This window comes from Leopardus geoffroyi, chromosome B1 (assembly GCF_018350155.1).
Source record: "Leopardus geoffroyi isolate Oge1 chromosome B1, O.geoffroyi_Oge1_pat1.0, whole genome shotgun sequence".
Lineage (NCBI taxonomy): Eukaryota > Metazoa > Chordata > Mammalia > Carnivora > Felidae > Leopardus > Leopardus geoffroyi.
This window is the reverse complement of record NC_059327.1, coordinates 74,390,097-74,414,342: the sequence shown is the minus strand read 5'-3', so window position 1 is coordinate 74,414,342 and position 24,246 is coordinate 74,390,097. Positions and strand designations below refer to the sequence as shown.

Below are 24,246 nucleotides of genomic sequence, written 5' to 3'. Positions count from 1 at the left end.
CTTCTCCCTCCCCCCCACCCCACCTTGTGAACTCTCTCTCTCCCTTGCCCCTCACTCGCGCCCTCTCTCAAAAAAAAAAAGAAAACAAGAAAACTTAAAGTATCTTAAAGCTCACTCTCTCACTTCCTTTAGGTCTTTATTCAAATGTCACCTCAGACCTTTTCTAGCGTTCTGTTTACATTGCTGCACTCTGCCATATATGTATCTCATATTCCCCATTGCTTAATTTTTCTGCGTAACACATGCCATCATCTAATATACTGTATATTTTACTTACCTTGTTTCTCTTTCTTCTCAATAGAATATAAGCTTCTTGAGAGCAGAATTGTCTTTTTGTTGATTGCTTGCATTCCAGACCCTAGACTAGTGCCTGACAACAACAGACCCTTAGTAATATTTATTGAATGAATGAGCGTAAGTAACATTTTAGGTGTGGTGTTTTTTCTCTCTGAATATAAAAGGGGGATGACTAGTTCATTAGAGCACTGAATAGTGCAGATGCTCAGCAAAGTTATGATATATAGACAGACTTTATCTTTCATAACCTTTCCCTTTTTTAATAATGTAAAGACATTAAGTACATTCAAAAGAATGTTTAACATATAGGCAAAATATGAAGAATAACAGCAACAAAACAGCCATCCACCCACCACCCAGGTTAAGAAATGAAGCCTCCTCCATGCTTTCTCTTACTTCATCCTTCTCCTTCTCCTCCCTCCAGAACCCCTATTCTGAACCCCTATTTTTTTGTTCCTGTTGGTTTTCTTTACAGTTTTGCCACCTGTGAATGTGTCATTCAGTCACACGTGTATTTCTGAACTCCGTATAAATGGAATCCTCCTATGGGTGTTCTTCTGCAGCTCGTTGTTTTGCTCTGTCTGATGTTCCCAGGATTCATCCACATGGATGCACGTGGCTGCAGTGCATTTATTTTCACTCCTATATAGTATCCCCACTGCGTGAAGAGACTGCAGTTTGTTTATCCATTCTCCTGTAAATACAAGCTTTAGTTTGTTTCCTTATTCTTTAATGCTAAAAACAGTGCTGTGAACATAATTGTCCCTGTCTCATAAAACACAGGTGCAGATTTCTCTAGGGTGTATTCTTACAAGTTAAAACGCTGTTTGGTGGGGTATATGCATCCTTCATGTTATGGATTAATGCCAAGTCGTTTTCAAATGTAGTTGTATGAATTTATACAACAATCAACAGTGGGCAAGAGTTTTAACTGTTTTAAGTTTTCTTAATGTAGAGGCTATAAAATGGCATCCCAGTGTCGCTGGGCGCAGGGGTGCCAGAGAGCCTGGTTCCGAGGGTCCCAAACAGACTCACTGCTGACAGAACCCAAAGGCAAGAGAGACCAGCGGTGGTGAAACAGAAAAAGAATTTATTTCAGTGAGGCCAGTACTGGGAAGACAATGTCTCAAAGACCGTCCTCCAAAGTGCTAGAAATACTTCTCCGTTTCTGTAAGGAAAATGTGGGATAAAGGGCGATGGGTTTGTACAGGTAGGCAGTAAAGGTCAAGTCAATCACTGTCTCGGGATGAGGCTCGTGGGGTCTTGTGGGCTCTCGGCAGTCCTTGTTGCTTGAGGCGATAGTTCTTGTTCCTCACTGGATGCCTTGCCCGCAGGGTATTGTGCCTGACTTAAGAGATAAGCTGGAAAGAACTTCGTCAATTAGAGATTTTGAGGTCAAAATGGAGATAGTTGAAGTCCTCTTTCATCAAGTTAGTTTTAATTTGAACTTTCCTGTTTTCTACTGAGGCTGGATATATTTTCAGATTTAATTGGCTGTCGCTGTTTCCTCCTCTGTGAAATACCCATCCACGTTATTTGTTCTTTTGGTTTGGGTTGCTTTTGGTTTGTCGAGTTCTTTACATTTTCTAGATACATAACCTTTGTCAGTACATGTAATGCAGGTATATTTTCTCAGTTTGTAACTTGTCTTTTCACTGTCTTTGGATGAATAGAAACTCTAAATTTTAATGAATTTAATTTCTCAATCCTTTCTTTATGAGTTTTTAGTTTTGAAAAGTTCCTTCCGGGGCGCCTGGGTGTCTCAGGTTAAGCATCAGACTCTTGATCTTGGCTCAGGTCATGATCTGATCTCGCAGTTAGTGAGTTCGAGCTCCACATAGGGCTCTGTGCCAAAAGCATGGAGCTTACTTGGGATTCTCTTTCTTCCTCTCTCTCTCTGCCCCTGTCCCACTTGCACTGTAAACGTCTCTCTCTCTCTCTCTCTCTCTCTCTCTGTATGTGTGTGTCTTTCTCAAAATAAATTTTTTTTAAAAAAAGCATTAAAAACAAAAAAGTTCTTCCCTATCTAAGGTCATGTGGGGACTCTTCCACCCTCTGTTAAAACATACTGCTCTTGGAGCCCTTTTTTGACCACTCCCTCATAACCTGTTCTCCAGAAGAACAGGTGACTGAGAAGAGCTCAGTTTTTAAAAACATTTTTATGTAAATAGGAATCAAATGAGAGCTAAGCTGCAGTGTCTTATTTTGCTTATTTTTTGCTAGTTATAATTTTAATTGACCAATGTCTTACAAGAAAGAGATTTGGGGGTGCCTGGCTAGCTTAGTCAGAAGACCACGCGAGTCTTGATCTCGGTGTTGTAAGTTCAAGCTTCATGTTGAGTGTAGAGATTACTTGAATAAATAAAACTTAAAAAAAGAAAGAAAGAAAGAAAGAAAGAAAGAAAGAAAGAAAGAAAGAAAGAAAGAAAGAAAGAGATTTGGTCCTGAAATTAAACTCTACCCATGTAAGGTGAACCCTGGTTATAACTTTAATTAGAATAATCTGACCTTTTCTTAGTACTTATGCAAATCAGTGTATCATTTTAAAGCTTGTTTTAAAAGTGATTGCAATGTACAACTTTTCTGTCTATACATGGAGAAAGGTCAATATGAATTTAGTAGAAGTCTGTATTAAGAATGTTTTAAACAAATTTTATATGTAATACTATTAACTCGAATGGTGCTTACTGATGAATAATTTGGAAGAAGTGCCTCTGTGGTGCTTGAAAAATATGTTCATGTTAGAAGCACAGAATTGTGGGGTTGTAAATTGACCCTTTAAACTTCTGAGTTGTGGTGCCTTGCTCACTCAGTAGAGCATGCAACTCTTGATCTCGGGGTTGTAAGTTGGAGCCCCATGTTTGTAGAGATTACTTAAAAATAAAATCTTTAAAAAAAAAAAAGTTCTTGGGCACCTGGGTGGCTCAGTCGGTTAAATATCCGACTTTGGCTCAGGTCATGATCTCATACTTTGTGAGCTAAAGCCCCGCATCAGGCTCTGCGCCGACAACTCAGAGTCTGGAGCCCATTTTAGATTCTGTGTCTCCCTCTCTCTCTGTCCCTCTCCTGCTTGTTCTCTCACTCAAAAATGAATAAATAAACATTTAAAAAAAAATAGTTCTTCTGAGTGATCTGTCAAGCAGAGGAATTCCTTCTGCAGCATCCCTGGCTGTTTTCTGCCCTTGGATGGAAGGCCATGTCAAGGCAATCAGCGTTGATAAGCCAGCTGTGCCCCTGCACCTTTTTAACAAAATTTATTTGCTTAGCACACACCTTTTTTTTTTTTTTTCTCATCATGCTAGGGTAAACTTCACATCCGTTTCTTCCTTTGGAAAGGAGAAAACTCTGTCTTTTACACTCATAGCACTTTTCAAACACTCCTGACACCAGATGTGTGAGGTTTCTCCTACACCAACTGATGCTCGATCCTGGACACCAGCTGGGTATCCTCCAGTTTGGTTCCGTTCTGACACTGCCCCCATCCCCTCCACCCTCAGACACCGGTTGCAAGTCAGGTTGCCACCTGTGCTTCTGACCGTACGTTGAAGGTTTCCACAACTCCTCAATTTGGGTCATGTGCTAGAGTATCTCACAGAACTCAGGAAAACAGTTTACTTACTAGATTACCAGTTTATTACAAGGAAATATTGAAGGCTACATATGAAGAGCCAGATAAAGAAGTACATAGGGGTCAAGGTCTGTAAAGTTCCTGAGCACAAGAGCCTATGTGCCCATAGAGTTGGGGGTGCCCCACTTTCTTAACATGTGGCTATATTCACCAACCCAGAACCTCTCCAAACCTCATACTTCAGAGATTTTTAATGACTCTTCATTACATAGGTATCATTGATGAAATCATTGGCCATTGGTGAATTATTCAACCTGTAACCTCTATCTCCTCCCCAGAGGTTAGGGAGTGGAGCTGAAATTCCCACCCTGTAATCACAATTTAGTTCCCCTGACAACCAGCTCTTACCTCTGGTTTTCTAGGGGCTTTCCAGAAATCTCATTAACACGAAGTCAGGTATGATTAGAAAGTGATTGTTCCAAACAAAAGTCATTCCTCCCACCTGTATAGCTCTGGGGCTATTTCAGGAACAAGACACACACTAAATATTAGAACAAAAGTTGCTCCCTTCACTCTTATCACTTTGGAAATTACAAGGGTTTTAGGAGCTTTGTGCCAGAAATGAGGACTAAGACCAAGTATGTGTTTCTTAATGTTAAATCACAATATTACAGTCTTACTTCTTGCAAGTTCCAAATCAGTGGGTTCTAAATAAGTGAAATTTTACCAGGAAAAGTCCGTGTCGTTTGAGGATTTGACTGTCTACTAGGTAAACTTAGATTCCACTGAAATTGAATGAGTACTGATTCTGTGTCAGACACTGTGCTAGGTAGTATCTCATTTCACTTAACCCTTTACAATAGCCCTGCAAATTCAGTTTGGTAATGGCATCCCTGATAAATGGATAAAGACCTTGGGCAGTGAAATTGGAAGTGACCTGTACCTGGTATCACAAAGAAAACTGGAAAGTAGTACAACTAAGATCGCCATATATGCTTTCTGATTCCAAAGCTCTTTAGGGTAATTCCTGTAAAGGAACAATACCAATAATGAGGATGTTGTACTTAATAATCTAAATGAGTAACAAGAGCACCGGGGTGGTTCAGTTGGTTGAGTGTCCGACTCCTGATTTTGGCTCAGGTCATGATCCCAGGGTCATTGGATGGAGCCCCAAATCAGGCTCCTCACTGAGCATAGAGCCTGCTTAAGATTCTCTCTCTCTCTCTCTCTCTCTCTCTCTCTCTCTCTCTCCCCATCCCTCTGCCCCTCTCCCCCACTCGCTCACTTGCTCTCTCTCAAATAAAGAATAAATAGGGGTGCCTGGGTGGCTTAGTCAGTTAAGCATCCAGCTTCAGCTCAGGTCATGATCTCACATTCCATGAGTTTGAGCCCCGCGACAGGCTCTATGCTGACAGCTCAGAGCCTGGAGCCTGTTTCAGATTCTGTGTCTCCCCCCTCTCTGCCCCTCCCTGCTCTGTCTCTCTCCGTCTCAAAAATAAATAAACATTAAAAAAATTTTTATGAATAACAAATACAAATTTGGGGAAGCTGTGACCAGTATCAAACTATGCCTAATGCAATTGTTAGGTCTTCCTAGAAAATTGGAAGTAAAAGTTTTCAAAGATACGTATATTACATTTACTCCAAAAGTGCAATTAGATCTTGGGACTGGTTAGTAGCAGTGTGCCTCTCTTGTTTGAATCTGTTTCCTAGCTGCTTTGTCTCTATTTCTCTCGTCTCCCAACTCCTAACCTCTTCAAGTACAGGCCTTTCTTCAGTTCCTTTATTTATCACCCAGCTTAGCCTTTCCTCTTTCTAAGCCTGTTCTCCCCCTTATTCATTGTGAGGAAGCTGCATTCTTAACCTTTTTCATAGATGTACCACTTATCTCTTATTGCGTAACAAAATACCCAAAACTTAGTAGACTAGAACGGCGATGATTTATTATTTACCACAATTATGTGGGCTGGGTAGATGGGTTCTTCTGGCTTCACTTTCAGCTGGTAGGCCTGCTGGGGCACTGGGCATAGCAGAAATGACAGGTCCTCCTTGTGAGCTTCATGGAGAAAGGCTAGACTGCGCTTCCTCTCAAGGTGGAGGCAGTCCAGGAGGGCAAGCACTTGCTTATCAGGCCTCATTTTCTAGTATTACATGGCCAGGCTCATTTTCACTGCAGAAGGCTCTCCAAGGGTGTGGATGCGGAGAGGAGTAATTCTTTGGGGCCATCATGGTAACAACCCAATATAATCAAATACTTTGCTTGCTTACTAAATTGCCTTTTAGAAACCTGCTTTCCAGTATGATTATCCTGTTTCCTTAGTAATTGCTCTTAGGTTGAGGCTCATCATCTTTTGAAATAGCCCTCATATCTCAAAAGCAGAGGGCAGAGGAATTAGTGTTCTGTTCCAGGGTTCTCCTCTAGCCTTTCTGGAAAAAACCCTATTCTCCCAGGAGTGCCCTTTTTAAAAAAAAAAAAGTTAACCCAGGGAACTTGTACTGCTCATTTATCACACTGGCATTTTCTACTGCCCGTGTCTTACTATTCTTGTATTCTTGTATCCCTAGTACAGTGCCTGACACATGGTGTTAAATGTTTCATTGTTGTCCTTGTTGTACCCGGTACCAAAGGTTTTCATTTACAAAGGTTGCAGGCCTTAAAGGTCTGACCAGGTAAATGCAAGATGTACCTCTTTTAGTTTGTACAGACATTTTTTAGTTTCCATTGTTTCATGCTATCTGGTTCTCTTAAACTATATCCTTGCTAGAAATTTTTCTAATCTTTATCAGAAGGAAAGAAGAAATTTCTTTTGTTTTAAATAACTTTTAGATAAATCAGCAATGCCAGATGCCCTCCGGGTCTGAGAGTTAGCCCAACCTCTTCTCAAGGCTTGAGATACTAATTTCCTGGGATGTCAGTCCTTATTTTTGTTTCTTACTTCCCTCCTCTCTTTCCCCACCCGCTAAGGTTATAAGCTCATAAGGGAGGGGATTTTTTCCTATTTCCCTAACACCTAAAACAGTGTGTGGTACATAGAAGGTAGTTAATAATAGTTGAGACGCGGGGCGCCTGGGTGGCGCAGTCGGTTGAGTGTCCGACTTCAGCCAGGTCACCATCTCGCGGTCTGTGAGTTCGAGCCCTGTGTCAAATAAATGTTGAAAAAAAAAATTATTAAAAAAAAATAATAATAATAGTTGAGACGCATCTGGGTGGCTTAGTCCATTAAGCATCAGACTTCGGCTCAGGTCATGATCCCACAGCTCATGAGTTCAAGCCCTGCCTCAGGCTCTGTGCTGACAGCTTGGAACCTACAGCCTGCCTTGGATTCTGTGTCTCCCTCTTTCTCTGCCCCTCCCCCCTTGGGCTCTGTCTCTCCTCTCTGAAAAATAAACATTAAAAAAATTTTTTTTAATATTAGGTGAATAAATATATGACTAGAATAAAAAAACTAAGATATTTTGAGTAAACAGCAGTACTGAAAGTGTGCATAGTGCAGTCTCTTTGTGTTTTTATTTTTATTTATTTTTTTTTTTAATTTTTTTTTTTAACGTTTATTTATTTTTGAGACAGAGAGAGACAGAGCATGGACAGGGGAGGTGCAGAGAGAGAGGGAGACAAAGAATCTGAAACAGGCTCCAGGCTCTGAGCTGTCAGCACAGAGCCCGACACGGGGCTCGAACTCACGGACCGTGAGATCATGACCTGAGCCGAAGTCAGATGCTTAACCGACCAAGCCACCCAGGCGCTCCTCTTTGTGTTTTTAAATATTATGTATATGCCTAGAAAAATTCTCAAAGGAAACACAATAAAATGTTAATAGTGATTTTTGAGTGGCAGGGGAGGGGATAAGTGCCAAAAGTATGGATCAGAAGGTTTTACTTTATAATCTTGAGTGTGTTGTTTTTATAATATTTTAATTTTTAAATCAAGGCTTTACAAATCAAAAATATCCAATGTAAATGTTTCATTGTGTCCTTTATTAGAGGTAAATGGATGAAGAAATAGCTAGAGAGACCATGCGTGTGTGTATAATAAAGTGAATGTAAATGTCATACCACATATAAAATGCCATATCCTATTTCTTCTTAGCATTTATATCAGATGTATTTACATCATTAAAACTATTAAAGTTCAATCTTAATAAATATTGCATTAGCTGGGTAAGTCAGAGTGTATTTTATACTTTATTGTCGAGCACTTACAGTTATAAATGAGAGCTAAAGAAACACCTTTATTCATAAATCTTTGCAATCCTTTACTGATTTCTTTAATAAAGATTTACACAAGTAGCATTACTTGGTTAAAACATACTGTTGTTATCGTTAGAAATGCTAAGTATTTGAGGGGCGCCTGGGTGGCGCAGTCGGTTAAGCGTCCGACTTCAGCCAGGTCACGATCTCGCAGTCCGGGAGTTCGAGCCCCGCGTCGGGCTCTGGGCTGATGGCTCAGAGCCTGGAGCCTGTTTCCGACTCTGTGTCTCCCTCTCTCTCTGCCCCTCCCCCGTTCATGCTCTGTCTCTCTCTGTCCCAAAAATAAATAAACGTTGAAAAAAAATAAAAAATTTAAAAAAAAAAAGAAATGCTAAGTACTTGAAAACATTGGAGAGGCATACGAACTTCAAGTAAATTGGCTTTTGGGCAACACTTGCTGCCACTTGGCTTGATTCTTTGCAGGGAACTGCAGTATTTCAAAGTATCTGACCTCAGTTTTATAGAAGATTTAGCCTTAATGATGTCCGTACTTGGTATATAACATATACTGTAGAGTAACTGTGTAATTTTCCCTCTTCAGTAGTTAATTTTGAATATACTTATTTTGAGGGGGATTTAATAATATTTAATAATATTTTTAATTAATGCCCTCAATAATGTCTGAGTATGGTTCAGCTTCTTAAAATGACCTATTCCCTTTAGAGAAATTAAAAAGTCATCAAAGCCTCAGTGACCCTGCAAAGCAACATACAGTTGGTGTATGTGTGAAATACTTTGTCATTATTAAAGCAGCTTTTCCTGATGAGAGATACACTATTTAGTTAGGACATGTAATAAGTCACCTTAAATTTCATTGCCATTGGTGTTAATGCTTGGTCTTGTAACTCTGCCCTGTTCACAGGTTAAGGTATTGCACAATCAGCTGGTCCTTTTCCACAATGCCATTGCCGCTTACTTTGCTGGGAATCAGAAGCAGCTTGAACAGACGCTTAAACAGTTCCATATCAAATTGAAAACCCCTGGAGTGGATGCCCCATCTTGGCTTGAAGAACAGTAAAAGCATACCTGGAAAAAAAAAAAAAAAAAAGTCATGTTGTTATATTCTAAACAAACCTAATAATAATTAAGCAGAGTTAGGTTAAGATTAGGGAAGGGGTGACCACAACCATTGTAGTGATTCTTGCACAAACAGCTTTAATTTTTCCCTTTTTCATACTTTAACAATTGAACTGTTAAATTTGATGGGAAGGTGGGTGATTTTAATGTAAACATAATTTCTATAATCTGAACACAGTAATTTTCCTTTTTGAGAAATCCTTTTGTATTGTGAGGGTTGATGGCTATTTCTGTAGTTTGAAAACATCTAATATAGATTTGCACTGACAAGATAAAAATTCAAGGTTTTTGGTCCTGGCAATGAGAGCCAGTTGTAACTTTTCCAAAGGGAGGTTTACATGATTTGTATCAACATCAGATATTTTATATATGAATATATTCAACATCTTTGAGAGATTCATTTTCATGTATTGTCTTAAAGAAAAAAGAAACTATTTTGCAGAGTAAAATTATATGGTGTTCCTGCAGCATCCACACAGAGGCAGCAGCTCTGATGAATGACTGATTGGCTTGTGGAGTTGTGGCAAATACCTTTTTAAAAATGAATCTGTACTATTGTATTTTTGTTTAGAGGTGTTTTTTTTTTTTTTTTTTTTTTGGTTTTTTTTGTTTGTTTGTTTGTTTGTTTTTGTTAAGACGCAGGAATCACACTGTCATTTCTGTGAGGCTTTAGAGCTTAAGAGTTTGCATCACCCAAAGTCATTGGGCAGTTATGTTAGCAATTTCTTTTGATTCACAATGAAACCTGCTTAAGAGAATTTTTTTTTTTTTTTTTTTTTTTTTTGGCAGGTGGACTTGGAATAGAAACTCTTGATGGTTTCTAGAGTAGAAATCTGTGCTTAGAATGCTAGTTTTGGAGTAAATTCCATTTTGACAGAAGTGAATTCCTAGACAGCTTTCATGGACTTCCATATGTAACAATACCGGTTAAGCCTTAAATCACAGATATGTGCCTTCTCAGATACAGTAATTCTCATTCAACCAATGTACATAATCCATAAAGAAACCCCTTTCAGATAATGTTTGACGTGTCTATTCCTTCCTTGGAAAGGAACACCGTGTATCAGTGTTGGGTTTCTTTGTATTCGTTAAACCGTGTTTAAGGTTTATGGTAAAATCAACTTTTGAATTTGCTGTTTGGTGTTTCTTCATTCCTTTCGTGGAATGAGAAGATGGAGAAATATTTTTCATTTGAGCAATGAAAAGGTAATACGGGACAGTGCGGTGGTAACAAGAAAGGGGATTGGAAAGGCCAGTACTGTTTTAGTTGCTCAGCACTGTTGGTTGGTTTCATGTCATGTGGTTGACCTGTCTGCCGTGTGGTTCTATCAGTAATGTAAGCCTTTTAAATATAAGTTCCCTTGATTTTTGTCATAAACATAAATTAATATATCTTCATTTCTTTTGTGTTGAAATGAAGTACTTAAAATTACTGTTATACATGAACTTTGTGGACTGTAAGATTTGTTATATATGTTCAAATGCCTTTTAGCTGGCTTTTTAATTAATATGCCTGTTTTCAGTGCTTAATATGTACAATGTAATGTGATTGTAAATCATAAGCCTATTTTAAATCATTCCTTCCTGTATATTTGTACTCTGAGAGAGCCTTATTTTATTCTTCCAGCAGAATTAATACTTGTGATAGTTCCTTTACATTCCCCAGAATGTGCCTCTGGTGTGAATTTTGTATTCTTATTAAAAGTGTTTGCTGCAGTACCTTGTTTCTCTGGCTCTTCATGATTTAAGAAGCAACTCTTTGGAAATTCTGAGGACATATGTTTTGTCTTTTCCTGGCTTTAAGAAAAAACAACGAATAATTGGTTGATCTGTCACTTATAATTGCTTTTTTCTCAGTTAGTTATTCTTTTTCCTCAGTTGGAGCCCCTCTGGGGGGCAGAACATGTCCAGTCTTACCACATTTTGGAAACAATTTTAGTAGCTCCGGAATTAAGCAGTTTCAGGGACTGATGATTTTTTAGACTAAACTAAAAATGTCCGTGATTCTGAGCAGTGAGTAAACGTGCAAAAGAAAGAGTTAGCATATTAGCCAGAGGTATATTAACTTGGTCAGGAAAGTAATTTATATTCATTGTAGAAAAAATTAGAAGATAACTTCAAAAAATTGAAGATAAAATAACTTCCCCAAGTCCGTAAGTACTGCATGGGACCACCTAACTCCCCTGAAGTTAGAGATTCTTTAGTTCCCAGTTAGTTATATTATAAGGTCTAGTTTGAATATTCTTTAACATGCATGCATCCATCTTTGTCCTCTTACGTAGTTATTTCCTTGAGTTCAGTTCTTAGAAGTGAAGATGAGCCCTCAAAGTATAAATTCACTTTTAAGACTTTTAAGTAGTGCTGGTGGCTTTCAAGGAAGATTTTACCAGGAGCGCCTGGCTGGCTCAGTCAGTAGAGTATGAGACTCTTGATCTCAGGGTATGAGTTCAAGCTCCACATTGGGCGTGGAGTGTACTAAAAAGAAAAAATTAAGAGTTTACTTGAATAAAAATGGACTCAAATCAGGCAAGATCAAATTAGAAATGGTTAGGATCCCTCCACCAACAGGAACTAGGGAAAAGACATTTTAGAAGAGTGGAAGCAAAGCAAGGAAATGATTTGATTGGCTATAGCTGAAGCGTTGCCTTATTTAGGAAGGACTTGTTGACTATTTGTCATTATCCTTAGATTTTGATTTAACCTTGAGGTGTTTCAGGCTTAGGTTTTGGGTTGCTTATGTAGGCTACTAAGTCTTTAAAGCCACCTCAATCTAATGGCCTCCTTGTTTAATTAAATAGCCCCAAAGCTTCCAAATCGTAGGGCCCAGGAAGGACCAAGGCTTGTAGAAGCAATTTATCTGAAATCTGCTAGACTTTAAGAACCATCTTTTCCATATTCAAAGTGCACTGCACTAATAATGTTAGCCAAGCTTGTCCCATCAGAGTGTGAAACTAGATGCTTCCTTAGAGATGATCTGTTTAAGGTCTTTATTTTTACAGGTGAAGATATGAAAGCCCAAAGATACATTAAACTGCCTTAGACAACCCCCATTTCCAAGTGTAAGGCCAGGTAAGTTATTTGCAACTAAATATATGAATTTCCCTTTAAATCCTGCCATTTCAACTACATAATGAAATCAATGTGTCAAAAATGGCATTTCTTCTCCTCAAGTACAATGTGTATTAAAGGTCTTTTTGGTTCAAAAAATAATCCATTCACCCTAAAATAGATTCATATTAGGTGTATTTCATATATCTACAATATATTCCAATCTACTGATCTTAAAACTGTTCTGAAAAAGAAATCATGTGAACCTGATAAGTGCTATATAAAGTAAAATTAGCATATTGGAAAGGCTACATGTAAGTGTCTTTCAATCATGGAATTGTTAATTTGAAGAATAATGTATCTACCTCAAAATGTGCCCAGTCTCCTTATTCCTTCACTGGAGATGACTGTAGATGTGAAAAATAAAAGCAAATGATCTAATAGTTCAGTGTAACATTTGTATATAATTTGTACTAATTTTTGTGAAGTATTAAGAATGCCTGTATTTTGTAATAATATTCCTAAATATCTTTTGCCAGGTAGCTCTTTCCTGGAAACTTCCAGTTGCCTAGGAGACTTGAGACCATGTAAGATCCTTCACCACTCAATTCTAACCATATTTAGCCATTTAAAACATCTTCCACCTGTAAGACTGCAAATTTTTATATTGGCTCAGACTACCCAGTTGTGAATAAGCTACTTTCTAATCAAAAGGCCAGTTATATTTTGCATTGGCTCAAAGCTTTTCCAAGGGCCACAGGTTCTTTACTATTGTTACAATATAACAAGACGTGAAAGTAGACAACACAAACAACTTCCTTCTTTTTGAAGACTTTTATTAAATTCTATTCCAAAGGGGTGCCTGGGTGGCTCAATTATGCAGCCAACTCTTGGTTTTGGCTCAGGTCATGATCTCACAGTTCATGGGATAGAGCCCCACAATGGGCTCTGCACTGACACCACAGAACCTGCTTGGGATTCTCTCCCTCTCTCTCTGCTCCTCCCCCACTTCTGTGCACGTGCGTTCTTCCCCCCCCCCCCCAAATAAATAAACAAACTTAGGAAAAAAGGTGAATTCATACTCCATGTTCCCATTGAAGGCTTCCTGCTCAACAGATTTCTGGCAGAAATGGGCCTTTATAATAAATTGCCAAGTGGTTTTCCTAAATGTACAGAAAACTGTGCAGTTCAGCTTTGTTTTGCGAAATGAAAGTTAACTCTTAGTAGTTTATATAAATGAAGTGAGAACTATTTGGTATTCTGGTGGTAACTCTGATATGGGAAGAGAAGACTATGGATACAAGGAAAGGAAATTAGACCCAGTCCAAGAACTGGGACTCTTATTTATGTGCAGTTAATTGGATTAATATCAGAGCTAGGGATTTCAGTGACATTTTTACAAATGAAACTTCCATAAAAAAACAAAACCACTGGGGCCCCTGGGCAGCTAGTCAGTTAAGCATCTGACTCTAGGTTTCATGTGTTCAGGCCCACTTTGGGCTCTGTGCTGACAGTGAGGAGGTTGCTTGGGATTCTGTCTTGCCCAATCTCTGCACCTCCCCTGATCACGCAGTCTCTGTCTCTGTCAAAATAAATAAACTTTAAAAAAAACTTAAACATAAAAAAAGCCAAACACTTTTTTGTTTGTTTGTTTGTTTGTTTGTTTGGACCAAATCTAGGGTTTGTCATGAATATCCTCTGTAAAGGAATGTGAGCTTTCTGCAACCATGGTTGATCATTAATTGTTGATTCATAAGGACGATGAAAGGGACAAGATGCCATTTTGTTGATCTCAGACAAAAGTAACTTTCCATGACTTAGACTTCCATATCGCTTTGCTTTTGTAAAGCAAAGGCGTATGTGTTTATATAAATACTTTAGGGATGAGGGGCACCTGGGTGACTCAGTTGGTTAAGCGTCCAACTCTTGGTTTCAGCTCAGGTCATAATCTCATAGTTGATGAGATCGAGTCCCCCCACCCCCTCCAAGCTAACAGCGTGGAGTCTGCTTGGGATTCTGTCTCTCCCTCTGCTTCTCCCCTGGATGTACACACTCTCTCTCTCAAAATAAACATTTAAAAAAATTTCGAAATGATGAAATTTTTAGAATAACAACATACCCAAATTATTTATATAATGTAACTTTATTTTTGTCTTCCCCCTAAATGATTTCTAATTCTATATTAGGAAGCTCTTTATGAAAACCTAGCTAAAGTTTTAGGCAGATAATTACAGTTCTTTCCTTTGAGGAGCGTATACTTATTATGGCTAGACTCTAAGCTCTTAAGGAAGACACGGTGTATGTTTTCTTATTTACCCTGTGTTCCCAACTCCATGCATAATTCTTTCTAAGGAGCCATGTAATAAAAATTTGTTCAGTTTTTTTGATACAGAATTCAATGCAGGAAAGCATTTGGTGGTTGCACTGCCATTTCATTGGTAGGAGTTAACAAAGGCAGTATATGTATAACTTACTCTAAATTGTTAGGATGTTACATCAGATACTAGGATGTTTACAGAAGAATGGCCTGTTAAAAAATGTAGAAAGAGGGGCACCTGGGTGGCTCAGTCAGTTAAGCATCTGACTTTCGGCTCAGGTCGTGATCTCATAGTTCATGAGTTCGAGCCTGCATCAGGCTCTCTATCAGTGCAGAGCCTGCTTTGCTTTGGATCCTGTCTCCCTCTTTCTCTGCCCCTCCCCCACTTGCACATGCGTGTGTGCTGTCTCTCAAGTATAAACTTTTTTTTAAATGTAGAAAGATTGGCAGAATTAGAAAAATCACCATTTTGCAGCCCCCACTTAATACTGATTCATACAGTGATCACCAATTGATGCTAAAACCATCAGATTGAAGGAAAACAGATTATGTCATAATACCAAAGTATGACCTTACATACTACTCAATTTGCAAAGGAAAAAGTACCATTAATACGAGATTTGTGTTGGGGCACCTGGCTACCTCAGGTCAGTAGAGCATGTGACCCTTGATCTCAAGGTTGTAAATTCGAGCCCCACATTGGGTGTAGAGGTTACTTAAAAATAAAATCTCTTAAAAAATAAAAGATTTGTGCTTACCATCCAACTCAAGTGATCAGGTTAGCATCACTAATAACCTGATAATCATGTGCCTCCAGATATAAGGCAATATAATTATGCAACATCACTCATGAGATATTCCTGTTGGAAGTGTTTAACCTAAGCCTACTCAAGCCTTTGCCCTTACTTCCAGTGTATAGAAAATAGAGGGGATTAAAATACAAGTTTAAATTACACCATGAGGAATCAATTGGACAAATCCAGAATCTGGAACATTCTACAAGATAATTAACTTGGTCTCTCCAAAACGTGAGCCACAAAAGAAAAAATATTTTAGAAATACTGTTATAAAATAAAAGACTTTATGGGGCACCTGGGTGGCTCAGTCCGTTAAGCATCCGACTTCTGCTCAGGTCACGATCTCGCGATTCATGAGTTCTAGCCCCTCATTGGGCTCTGCTGACAGCTCAAAGCCTGGAGCCTGCTTCGGATTCTGTGTCTCCCTCTCTCTCTGCACCTCCCCTGCTCTCACTCTCTCAAAAATAAATAAACGTTAAAAAAAAGTTTTAAATAAAGTAGATCACAGTTCAGAAAATAACTACAGAAGACGTTTGGGGAACAAGAACAATTCGAATGTATGTTTGATGCTAGTAGGGACTTTCTGTTAGTTTTTTTAGGTATGTTATTATATCTGTAGGTGAATGGCCTTACAGGAGATCCATGCCTAAAGCATTTAAAGAGAAGTGGCGTGATGCTTACAATTTACTTTTAAATGGCTCAGCAAAAATATATACATTCATATGTACTTATGTATGTGGAAAGAAAGCTGGAGAGAAAGAGAAAAGGAAGAAGAGAAAGATGTTTTAAAGTAAATATGCCAGTATGTTAGCAATTGAAATGGATGGATGTGGGGGGGGGGGGAGGTTGTTGTACCAGTCTTTTAACTCTTCCCGTTACAAATTTTTCATAATAAAAAAAAAAATTATTAGGATATTTTGTCTAGAAATGCAGGTAGGATTCTGCCAAGTTTTCCCTCTTGCACCAGGGTGGCAATCAAGGGCTTATTTTGGTAAAGCTTATGATAACACTGGCTTCACTCCTGCAAATAACCAAATCCCTTCCCTAGCATGTGAAAGAAACTGGTTTGTATATGGAAACACAGAAATGCAAGAAAGTGTAAAGTCGAACAAGTTTCTTTTAGTAAGAATTACAGAAAAAGGGCAACTGAAGAGGCATAACTAGTTTAGGATATGAGGCTAGTTAGACAAAGAAATCATGTAGGAAAATCTGCATTTCACTAAACTAGGTTCTTTTCTCTCCTTTTTTCAGCTTTCTAAATAGCTATTTAAAACTAAGAGAAGTGAAGCCCCAAAATAAAACACTTTTTTTTTTTTAAGTAGGCTTCATGCCCAATGTGGAGCCCAGTGTGGGGCTTAAACTCACAACCCTGAGATCAAGACCTGGGCTGCGATCAAGAGCTTGGATGGCTTGACCGACTTGAGCCACCCAGGTACCCCCCAAACAAAACATTTTTATTTTAGCTTAAAACCAATGGTTTCTACTGTCTCAATTTCCCCGCCCCCCCCTTCTCATAAATAAGTATATACTACTATTCCATACTGCTACTCTGGATTTCTTAAAACGTAGCTGATTATATAGTTCATTTATTGTAACAACTTAGACTGCTTAAAATAAATTATACTTGTACATTGATAATTTCTAATAAGTTATTTTCAATCTATAAAGCTATTTTATGAGCTGGCCAAATTTTTCCTAATGCACACTTCTTAAATTAATAAAATAGCTTAAATCTTTAAAGAATTCCCCAAATAAATAATGGATGTTTACATTGTTCTCAAATCCTCTGTTTCCTGTTCCCTCACCCCTCCCCTCCCTTAGGTCAAAACACAGAAAATGTTGCGGATTGAAATTTTCTAACTAGTTTACCTCAATAATAGGAGCAGCAAAAAGCCCAGATGATGTTTTGAGAACTGAGTTTTACCATGGCAATGGTTACTATAATAATCACTGGTACAATCAAGTGAGTCGAAAAAAAGTTTAAGTAAGTTTAAGTGTAAGTTTAAACGGCCATGAGTATTTGCTGAAGGACCAGTCTGCTTACCCATGTTGACTTTTCCTCACCTGATTCCACTAATACCCTCCAGAGGTCCAGATGGTCCCTGAAGTGGGTCTAACAATTTCTTCTTGCACTGATGTTGACCATCAGACAAGGCCAGACCTTTAGTTTATCATTTAGATTTCGTATAGATTTTAAAAAATATATATTTTTATATTCTCTAAAATTTATTTATCTAAAAGCCTCCCTATATTTTCTTTGTAAAGTTTGGTTAACATTTTCCTTCAATTAAGCCAGCCAAAAACTAAGAGAAATTGGTTAGAAATTGCAAATGAATAGCTACAAGTCCAACTATAGATGATAGATAGATAGATACACACATATCATAAATATACCCACATACATATACACATATACACACATATATATGTTTAGAGAGAGAGAGATTGATAACTTGCCTAAACTGCCAATGGAAGAGAAAGTATAAAAGCTTCGTAGCAGACTCTAGTCTTAACTTGCCTCTTTGTCCTTTTAAAAAATTACAGTGACATAATAAGAGTCATTGTGCTGTCTTTGCTTTTCAAGCTTTTGGAGTCACTATTTGTGCTCATGACTACAGCAATGAAAACGAGTCTTTTTTTCCCCAAGACACAAGTAGCCTCAGTTCAAGCCACTCCAGACTTCCTTGCCAGTGACCTTAACACTGACCTTGACTTACTTATTCTAGGAAGAACTGTTTCTGTTTAGTCCTTTTAGCTCATTTTTATGTGAATTTCTGTTCATAGTGAGCTGAGATCACCCAATTAATTAAGAAAAACTTCATGATTAATTAAATTACTAGTGTGCTGACTTTTCATTGTTTGAGTATCTCTTTTCCTTACAGTAGCCTCTTTGAAATCCTGTACACACAGCCTATGGAAGCAGTTTACCCAGGCAGTGACAGAGCCAGACAGCTGGCTTACCTGGGCATGCTTAGTCTCTTCTCTTTTGAAATCCGGAATCCACAGCTCAGTGGTGAAGCCCTGAGAGAAGGAGAGGATCCAAGTTTCATGCTTTGATTCCCAGTCCTCTGTATCTGATTTCAGAAGCCAGAACTCAATCCCAATCAGTCTTCTCCACAAACCATGTCAGAGCTGGAAGTGTTTTTCAGTCGGGCACCAGCCAATGGCTTTCTGTGGATCGTCAACGTGTCTTCGGAGAGGTTTCGCGTGACTGGCCCATGCGTGCCTCCGTGTCTTTGGTTCCCCATAAAATGTTACCATAGCTGGCCATTCTCTCTGTATGCTCTTACATCCTGCTTCAAAGAACTTGATCTGGTGGATTCCTTTCTGGATTAGGGAAGCCTCTTGAGGACAGAATGTTTGTGTGGCTCTCCCTGTGCCTTGTGTACAAAAAGCATTCAGTTTTGTCAGTAATGGCGATTATCATTGGTGGAGCCTCTCACTTTGAAGGATGAGGCCCACTCGTGTCATTTACTGGTGATGAGGCCCAAGTGTAGTTGACAGACACTGCGACCAACCATTGTCAGAGTTTTGACAGTATGTGCCATGGGATATAAAGATTAATAAAACAGCCCTGCTCTCAAATATTTTTTTATTTTTTTTTCAACGTTTATTTATTTTTGGGACAGAGAGAGACAGAGCATGAACGGGGGAGGGGCAGAGAGAGAGGGAGACACAGAATCGGAAACAGGCTCCAGGCTCCGAGCCATCAGCCCAGAGCCTGACGCGGGGCTCGAACTCACGGACCACGAGATCGTGACCTGGCTGAAGTCGGACGCTTAACCGACTGCGCCACCCAGGCGCCCCTCAAATATTTTTTTAAAAAATTTTTATGTTTATTTATTTTTGACAGAAAGAGAGACAGAGCACAAGAGGGGGAGGGGCAGAGAGAGAAGGAGACACAGAATCTGAAGCAGGCTCTAGGCTCCCAGCTGTCAGCACAGAGCCCGATGAGGGGCTTGAACTCATGAACGGTGAGATCATGACCTGAGCCAAAGCCGGACACTTAACCGACTGAGCCACCCAGGTGCCCCTCAAACTTTTTGATTTAATGGGGAGAAAGTCTATGCAAATCCTGGGACTGAATGGTGTGGGACAAGGAGAGGGACCAGTATGCCGAACATGCTATTGCAGTTGAGTGTGCAAGGGGCCAGCCTTCAGCTCCAAATTGGAATGTCTTGTGCATGTGTCTATGTGTGTTGGGTACAGAAGAGCATATTTTACCACCCTGCCACCACAGCCGGGTCGGTGGAAATGGCCAAATCCATGTTGTCAAACTAAACCTCACATAAATCACATCTTAAATATGAATACGATATTATTTCCTTGTAGGCTCTGAATCTTAACACTCCTTTCCCCTACCGGTCATTCAACAGAATGCTCGATTCCTTTTTACCAACTAGGACTAGTGTGAATTTGGACAAAGAGACAGAATTTGTCTATAGCTTCTAGGTTATTCAATTCTCGGGAGAAAATTGTTGGTCAGGAGGTTTAGCAGTTTAGTATATGACCTTAAGGAGATATGAACATCTGGAGGCCAACCTGAGTGCTCCCATTTTTGAGAAAGAAAAGAACTAATAAATTAATAACCATTTACCTAGCACTCAAATGTGTGGGTTATAAGTAGGCACCCAAGCAGTGGGGTGCATGAGTGTTTCATGGTCATGAGAATTTGAACACAATCCTGGTAAAGTCCTTTATTGCAGTTTTGATCATTGCAGCCTGATGAAGAAGAAATCAGCTTATTTTGACATGGAAGACAAATGCATGCAGAAGATGTCTTTGGTGGTAATCTCGTTAGAGCTTTGGCAAAAGCAGAACATGTAACTTTTGTTAAAAACCTGGATGCCATGGCACCTGGCTGGCTCAGTTGGTGAAGCATGCACCTATTGATCTTGGGGTCGTGAGTTCGAGTCCCACATTAGGTCCCACATTACTTAAAAAATTGATTAATTTTTATCAACTATTAAAAATCTGGATGCCAGGGGCCCTGGTGGCTCAGTCGGTTAAGCGCCAACTTCAGCTCAGGCCGTGATCTCGCATTTCGTGAGTTCAAGCCCAGAGTTCAAGCTCTGTGCTGACAGCTCAAAGACTGGAGCCTGCTTCAGATTCTGTGTCTCCCTCTCTCTCTCTGCCCCTCCCCTGCTCGTACTCTCTCTCTTTCTCTCTCTCTCTTTCAAAAATAAACATTAGAAAAACATTTTTTTAATTCTAGATGCCAATAAAAATTTGGGAGTGAGTCATAATCTTCATTGTTCCCCTTTGCCCCCTATATCCCCCATCCCTGCTTCAGCCTTCTGAATTAGCCCCTCTGATTTCTTTATGGTGGCTCTACCTAGCCTGTCACATAGGACAAAGGTCTCTGAGCCATCAACTTGATTTCTGTAGACTCTGTACCATGAGCCTGAGGATCACAAGGGGCCCCCTTTTTTATGAGCTCCTGTGCAGGACGCTGCCAGGGCAGAATTCCTTCCTCTGTCCTCCCCTCCAGTAGACAAGGTTTAACCTGATTGTGCCCAGCAGGCAAATAGGCGCCTTTGGAAATTAGTCTCCTTATTGAGACCAAGTCTGAAAAGGGCATGCTTATAACGGAAAGAATGCAAAGCTAGAAAATATGTTCAAATCTTTGATAAGGGGGCCGGAAGGTAGAGGGGAAATGAAGACATATGAACAGCTAGCATTTTCTCTGCTTTCCCTTATTTATATTCCTCTTGAAATTACAAATGTGATGTGTCTTTGTGACCCCAAACTTGGGGAGAATAAGAATCTACAGTGAGATGGTATTCAATTTCCCTGGGAAGAGAAATTGTCCTTTTTGGGGATGGGTGGGGGCACAATTTCCAACATAAAGATGATTCCATTGCATAGTGTAAGTTAAAGTCCTGTGTTCAGTTGTGTGTTTGCCCACATCCCCTCTGCCCCTGTGTAAAAAGGACACCCGGAGAGCCAGTGCCTAGTAATCACCCCACAGGAAACACGACACAACTCAAAATGCAAATATTCAGAAATTCACGTACCCGTGCCTTCAGCAAAGAGGTGCAGTGGGGAAAGGGCCTAGGTTTAATTTCAGATATCAGCAACATTTTGAGAAAAATTAAAAGTAAAATTATTTGCTCTTTTCTGTAGCCTCGTCCTGAGAAATCACCACCATTTTATAGCTCAATATACAGTTTAACACAGAAAAGTTGATCATGTGCACAAAAAACACCAGATAAAAGAAACTTAGAAATGTGAGGGGAATGTCTTTCATTTATTGTAAACTACAAATGGCTGGATGTTTAATATCACCTCTCTGAGTTAGATTAAATATAAGAGCCTCCTTCTTCAGGAGGGGGCCAGGAGTTAGGAGTGAAGATGAACAGAGAAGTCCAGGGTTTAACCCCAACACAGCCCTGTTCAGGTTTGGCCTGGTCAGGCCCACAAAGAGATGCAAATATGAGCTAATTGTGATGCTGCATGTTTTGGTAAGGATCTTCCTTGCTGCCAAGGCCTGTCAAAACGTGAATAATGAATGGTATTGCCACCAAAAGGCTTACTGTCGTTCTCAAAAAAGGGTCCATTTGAATTCTTTCTAGGTATCTGGCTTAAGTAATACTAAGATGCTAATTGTTATGGGCTGGTTTTATTATTTCCTATCATACCCAAAGTATTTACCATCTTATTAGAAATAGAAGCTTAGCGCCAAAGTATTGTGCATAATTGGTCCCTAAACTAAGTACAAACTCAGTTTGCAAGGGAAATAAAAAGGGCTTTACAAAATTGCTAAGTCACCAACATGTCCTTTTGCCCACCTTTATATGCCATACATCTTGTACAAGATTGCACATATTATTTCCCCAGGGAAGCACACACACACACACACACACACACACACACACACACACACACCATCACCACCACCACATACCAATATCGTTGATTCATTGAGTTTCTGTTTGCTGACTGCCTGTAACTGTGAGTGTTATGGTTTCAAATTACTCTTTGTTCTTCTAACTTCTTCAAAGGGTAAACAATTTGAAACAGTTAAAACCAGTAGCAAAAGAAATTGGCATGACATCCTCGTTAATTCCTCTCACTGAGACTCACATACTTGGTTTTTTTTTACTTTTTTTTTTCAACGTTTATTTATTTTTGGGACAGAGAGAGACAGAGCATGAACGGGGGAGGGGCAGAGAGAGAGGGAGACACAGAATCGGAAACAGGCTCCAGGCTCTGAGCCCTCAGCCCAGAGCCTGACGCGGGGCTCGAACTCCCGGACTGCGAGATCGTGACCTGGCTGAAGTCAGACACTTAACCGACTGCGCCACCCAGGCGCCCCTCACATACTTGTTTTTTGATGATGGTGAGTGGAAAGAAGTAATACACTTTCATGTTGTATTTTAAAGGTATTTTTCTCCTGAAAATTTGAATGTTATAACAGCCAGTACCTCCATTTTCAAACAGTACTGAGCAGTTTTCTAAGCACTGTATCAACTGTAAGCTAAGAAAAGGCCTAGCTGAGGGTTTTCTGGATGAGGGAGAGCCTCAGTAATGTGTACCCTATTTCTCTTACCTTAGTCTCCGCTTCCATCCTGGTCTCCAAAACGCACACACACGCACACACACATACACCTTAAAAAGCAAATGAACAATGTGCTCTAAGGAAACATAGACAGCAGGAGAAAAAGGTCATCAGCTGCCTAATTACCTCATTCTTACATGTTGGTAGGGATTGTCTGTAATCTCTCTTATCCTCAAACAAATCAGGCATTGTTGTTGACCAAGTACCTGTGTTTACTTCTGGCAAGAGAAATGCCTGTTGATGTTACCATGGATATCAACATCACATGTGAAAGCATTTTCTATTTAAAACTTTTCAGAAATCACTTGTTAGCACCCAGAAAAAAAGTTTTCTCCCTCTTCATAATCAGAGCCCAGTCATTATTTACTACACTTAAAAGCAATTTACTGTCTACATTTCTAACCTGCAACAAGAAAACATCATCTTCTCAGTTCAAAGTTGTCTAGAAAACTATAGCAACCCAGTGTCTGCATTTTGCCAGTAAGGTATGCGATGCAAATTCACATTCATGGTGACAGCAACAATTCTGTTGAATTTATTTATTTTACACTTTTCAACCTTTGAATGGAACAAGGCCTAGTGATTTCTCTTAGACATGGCTCTTACTAGAAGGGTTGGTGAGTCTTTGCATTTGTCTGCAAGTCTGTTTAAATCTAGCGTTGGTAGAGTTAGTTTCTTTTGCAGTGTCCAATTTTAAGAGCCTATAATCTAAATACTGAACAACTGATCTCATCAGCTATATTTTAAGAACAAAGATTAAGTAAATCTCAGTCTGCATCAGAGAAAGAGATTTTAAAAAATCAGTTTGATGCCTCAATCCTATGCCAGAGGGGACTTATTTCATTGTGTCCATTGTGGTTCCTTAGAGGGCCCACTAAGTCAGCTCATGCATTAGACTTAACTCCTTAAGCAAACACGCCTATTTTAGAACTGAAAGTTTTGTTTTGTTTTGTTTTTAAAAGGATGGATTCTGAAATTTGATTCATTTTGGTTTCAAGGTTTTGTTTAGTGGCTCCTAATGACAGATTCAAATACAAAATGCTTGATGTAGGAGAAACCGAAAGCTTCTCAGGGCTGAAGAAGTGAAGCCAGAAGAGAAAAAATGAACTGGGCAAAGGAAAAGGAGCCATCTGCCATCTGGAAAGGAAAGTCTGGGGAGAGGGAAAAGCAAACCGCAGACAGAGAAGTTCTTCTGCAGGGTTGGAGCTGGCACCTGTGAGGCTCGTGGCCTGGGCCACACTAAGCTAGAACACGCTCCAGAGAGGTCAGCTTGCTTGGAAGAGTGCGTGCCGGCCACACTCCCTGCTGCTCAGATGTCCCTGCGGTCAAACAG

General features: G+C 39.5%; 1 protein-coding gene across 9 annotated transcripts in view; it reads left to right on the top strand.

The window, feature by feature from the left end:
* The window catches only part of ARFIP1 (ADP ribosylation factor interacting protein 1), a 129,016-nt gene extending 118,107 nt beyond the window's left edge, over positions 1-10,909 (top strand). For all 9 annotated transcript variants that reach the window (XM_045465626.1, XM_045465642.1, XM_045465633.1 and 6 more), the window contains one exon: positions 8,976-10,909. In XM_045465626.1, the coding sequence (XP_045321582.1) occupies positions 8,976-9,131 (156 nt within the window). In that variant the 3' untranslated portion in view covers positions 9,132-10,909. The remainder of the gene's footprint in view (positions 1-8,975) is intronic.
* The last annotated feature ends 13,337 nt before the right edge of the window (positions 10,910-24,246 follow it).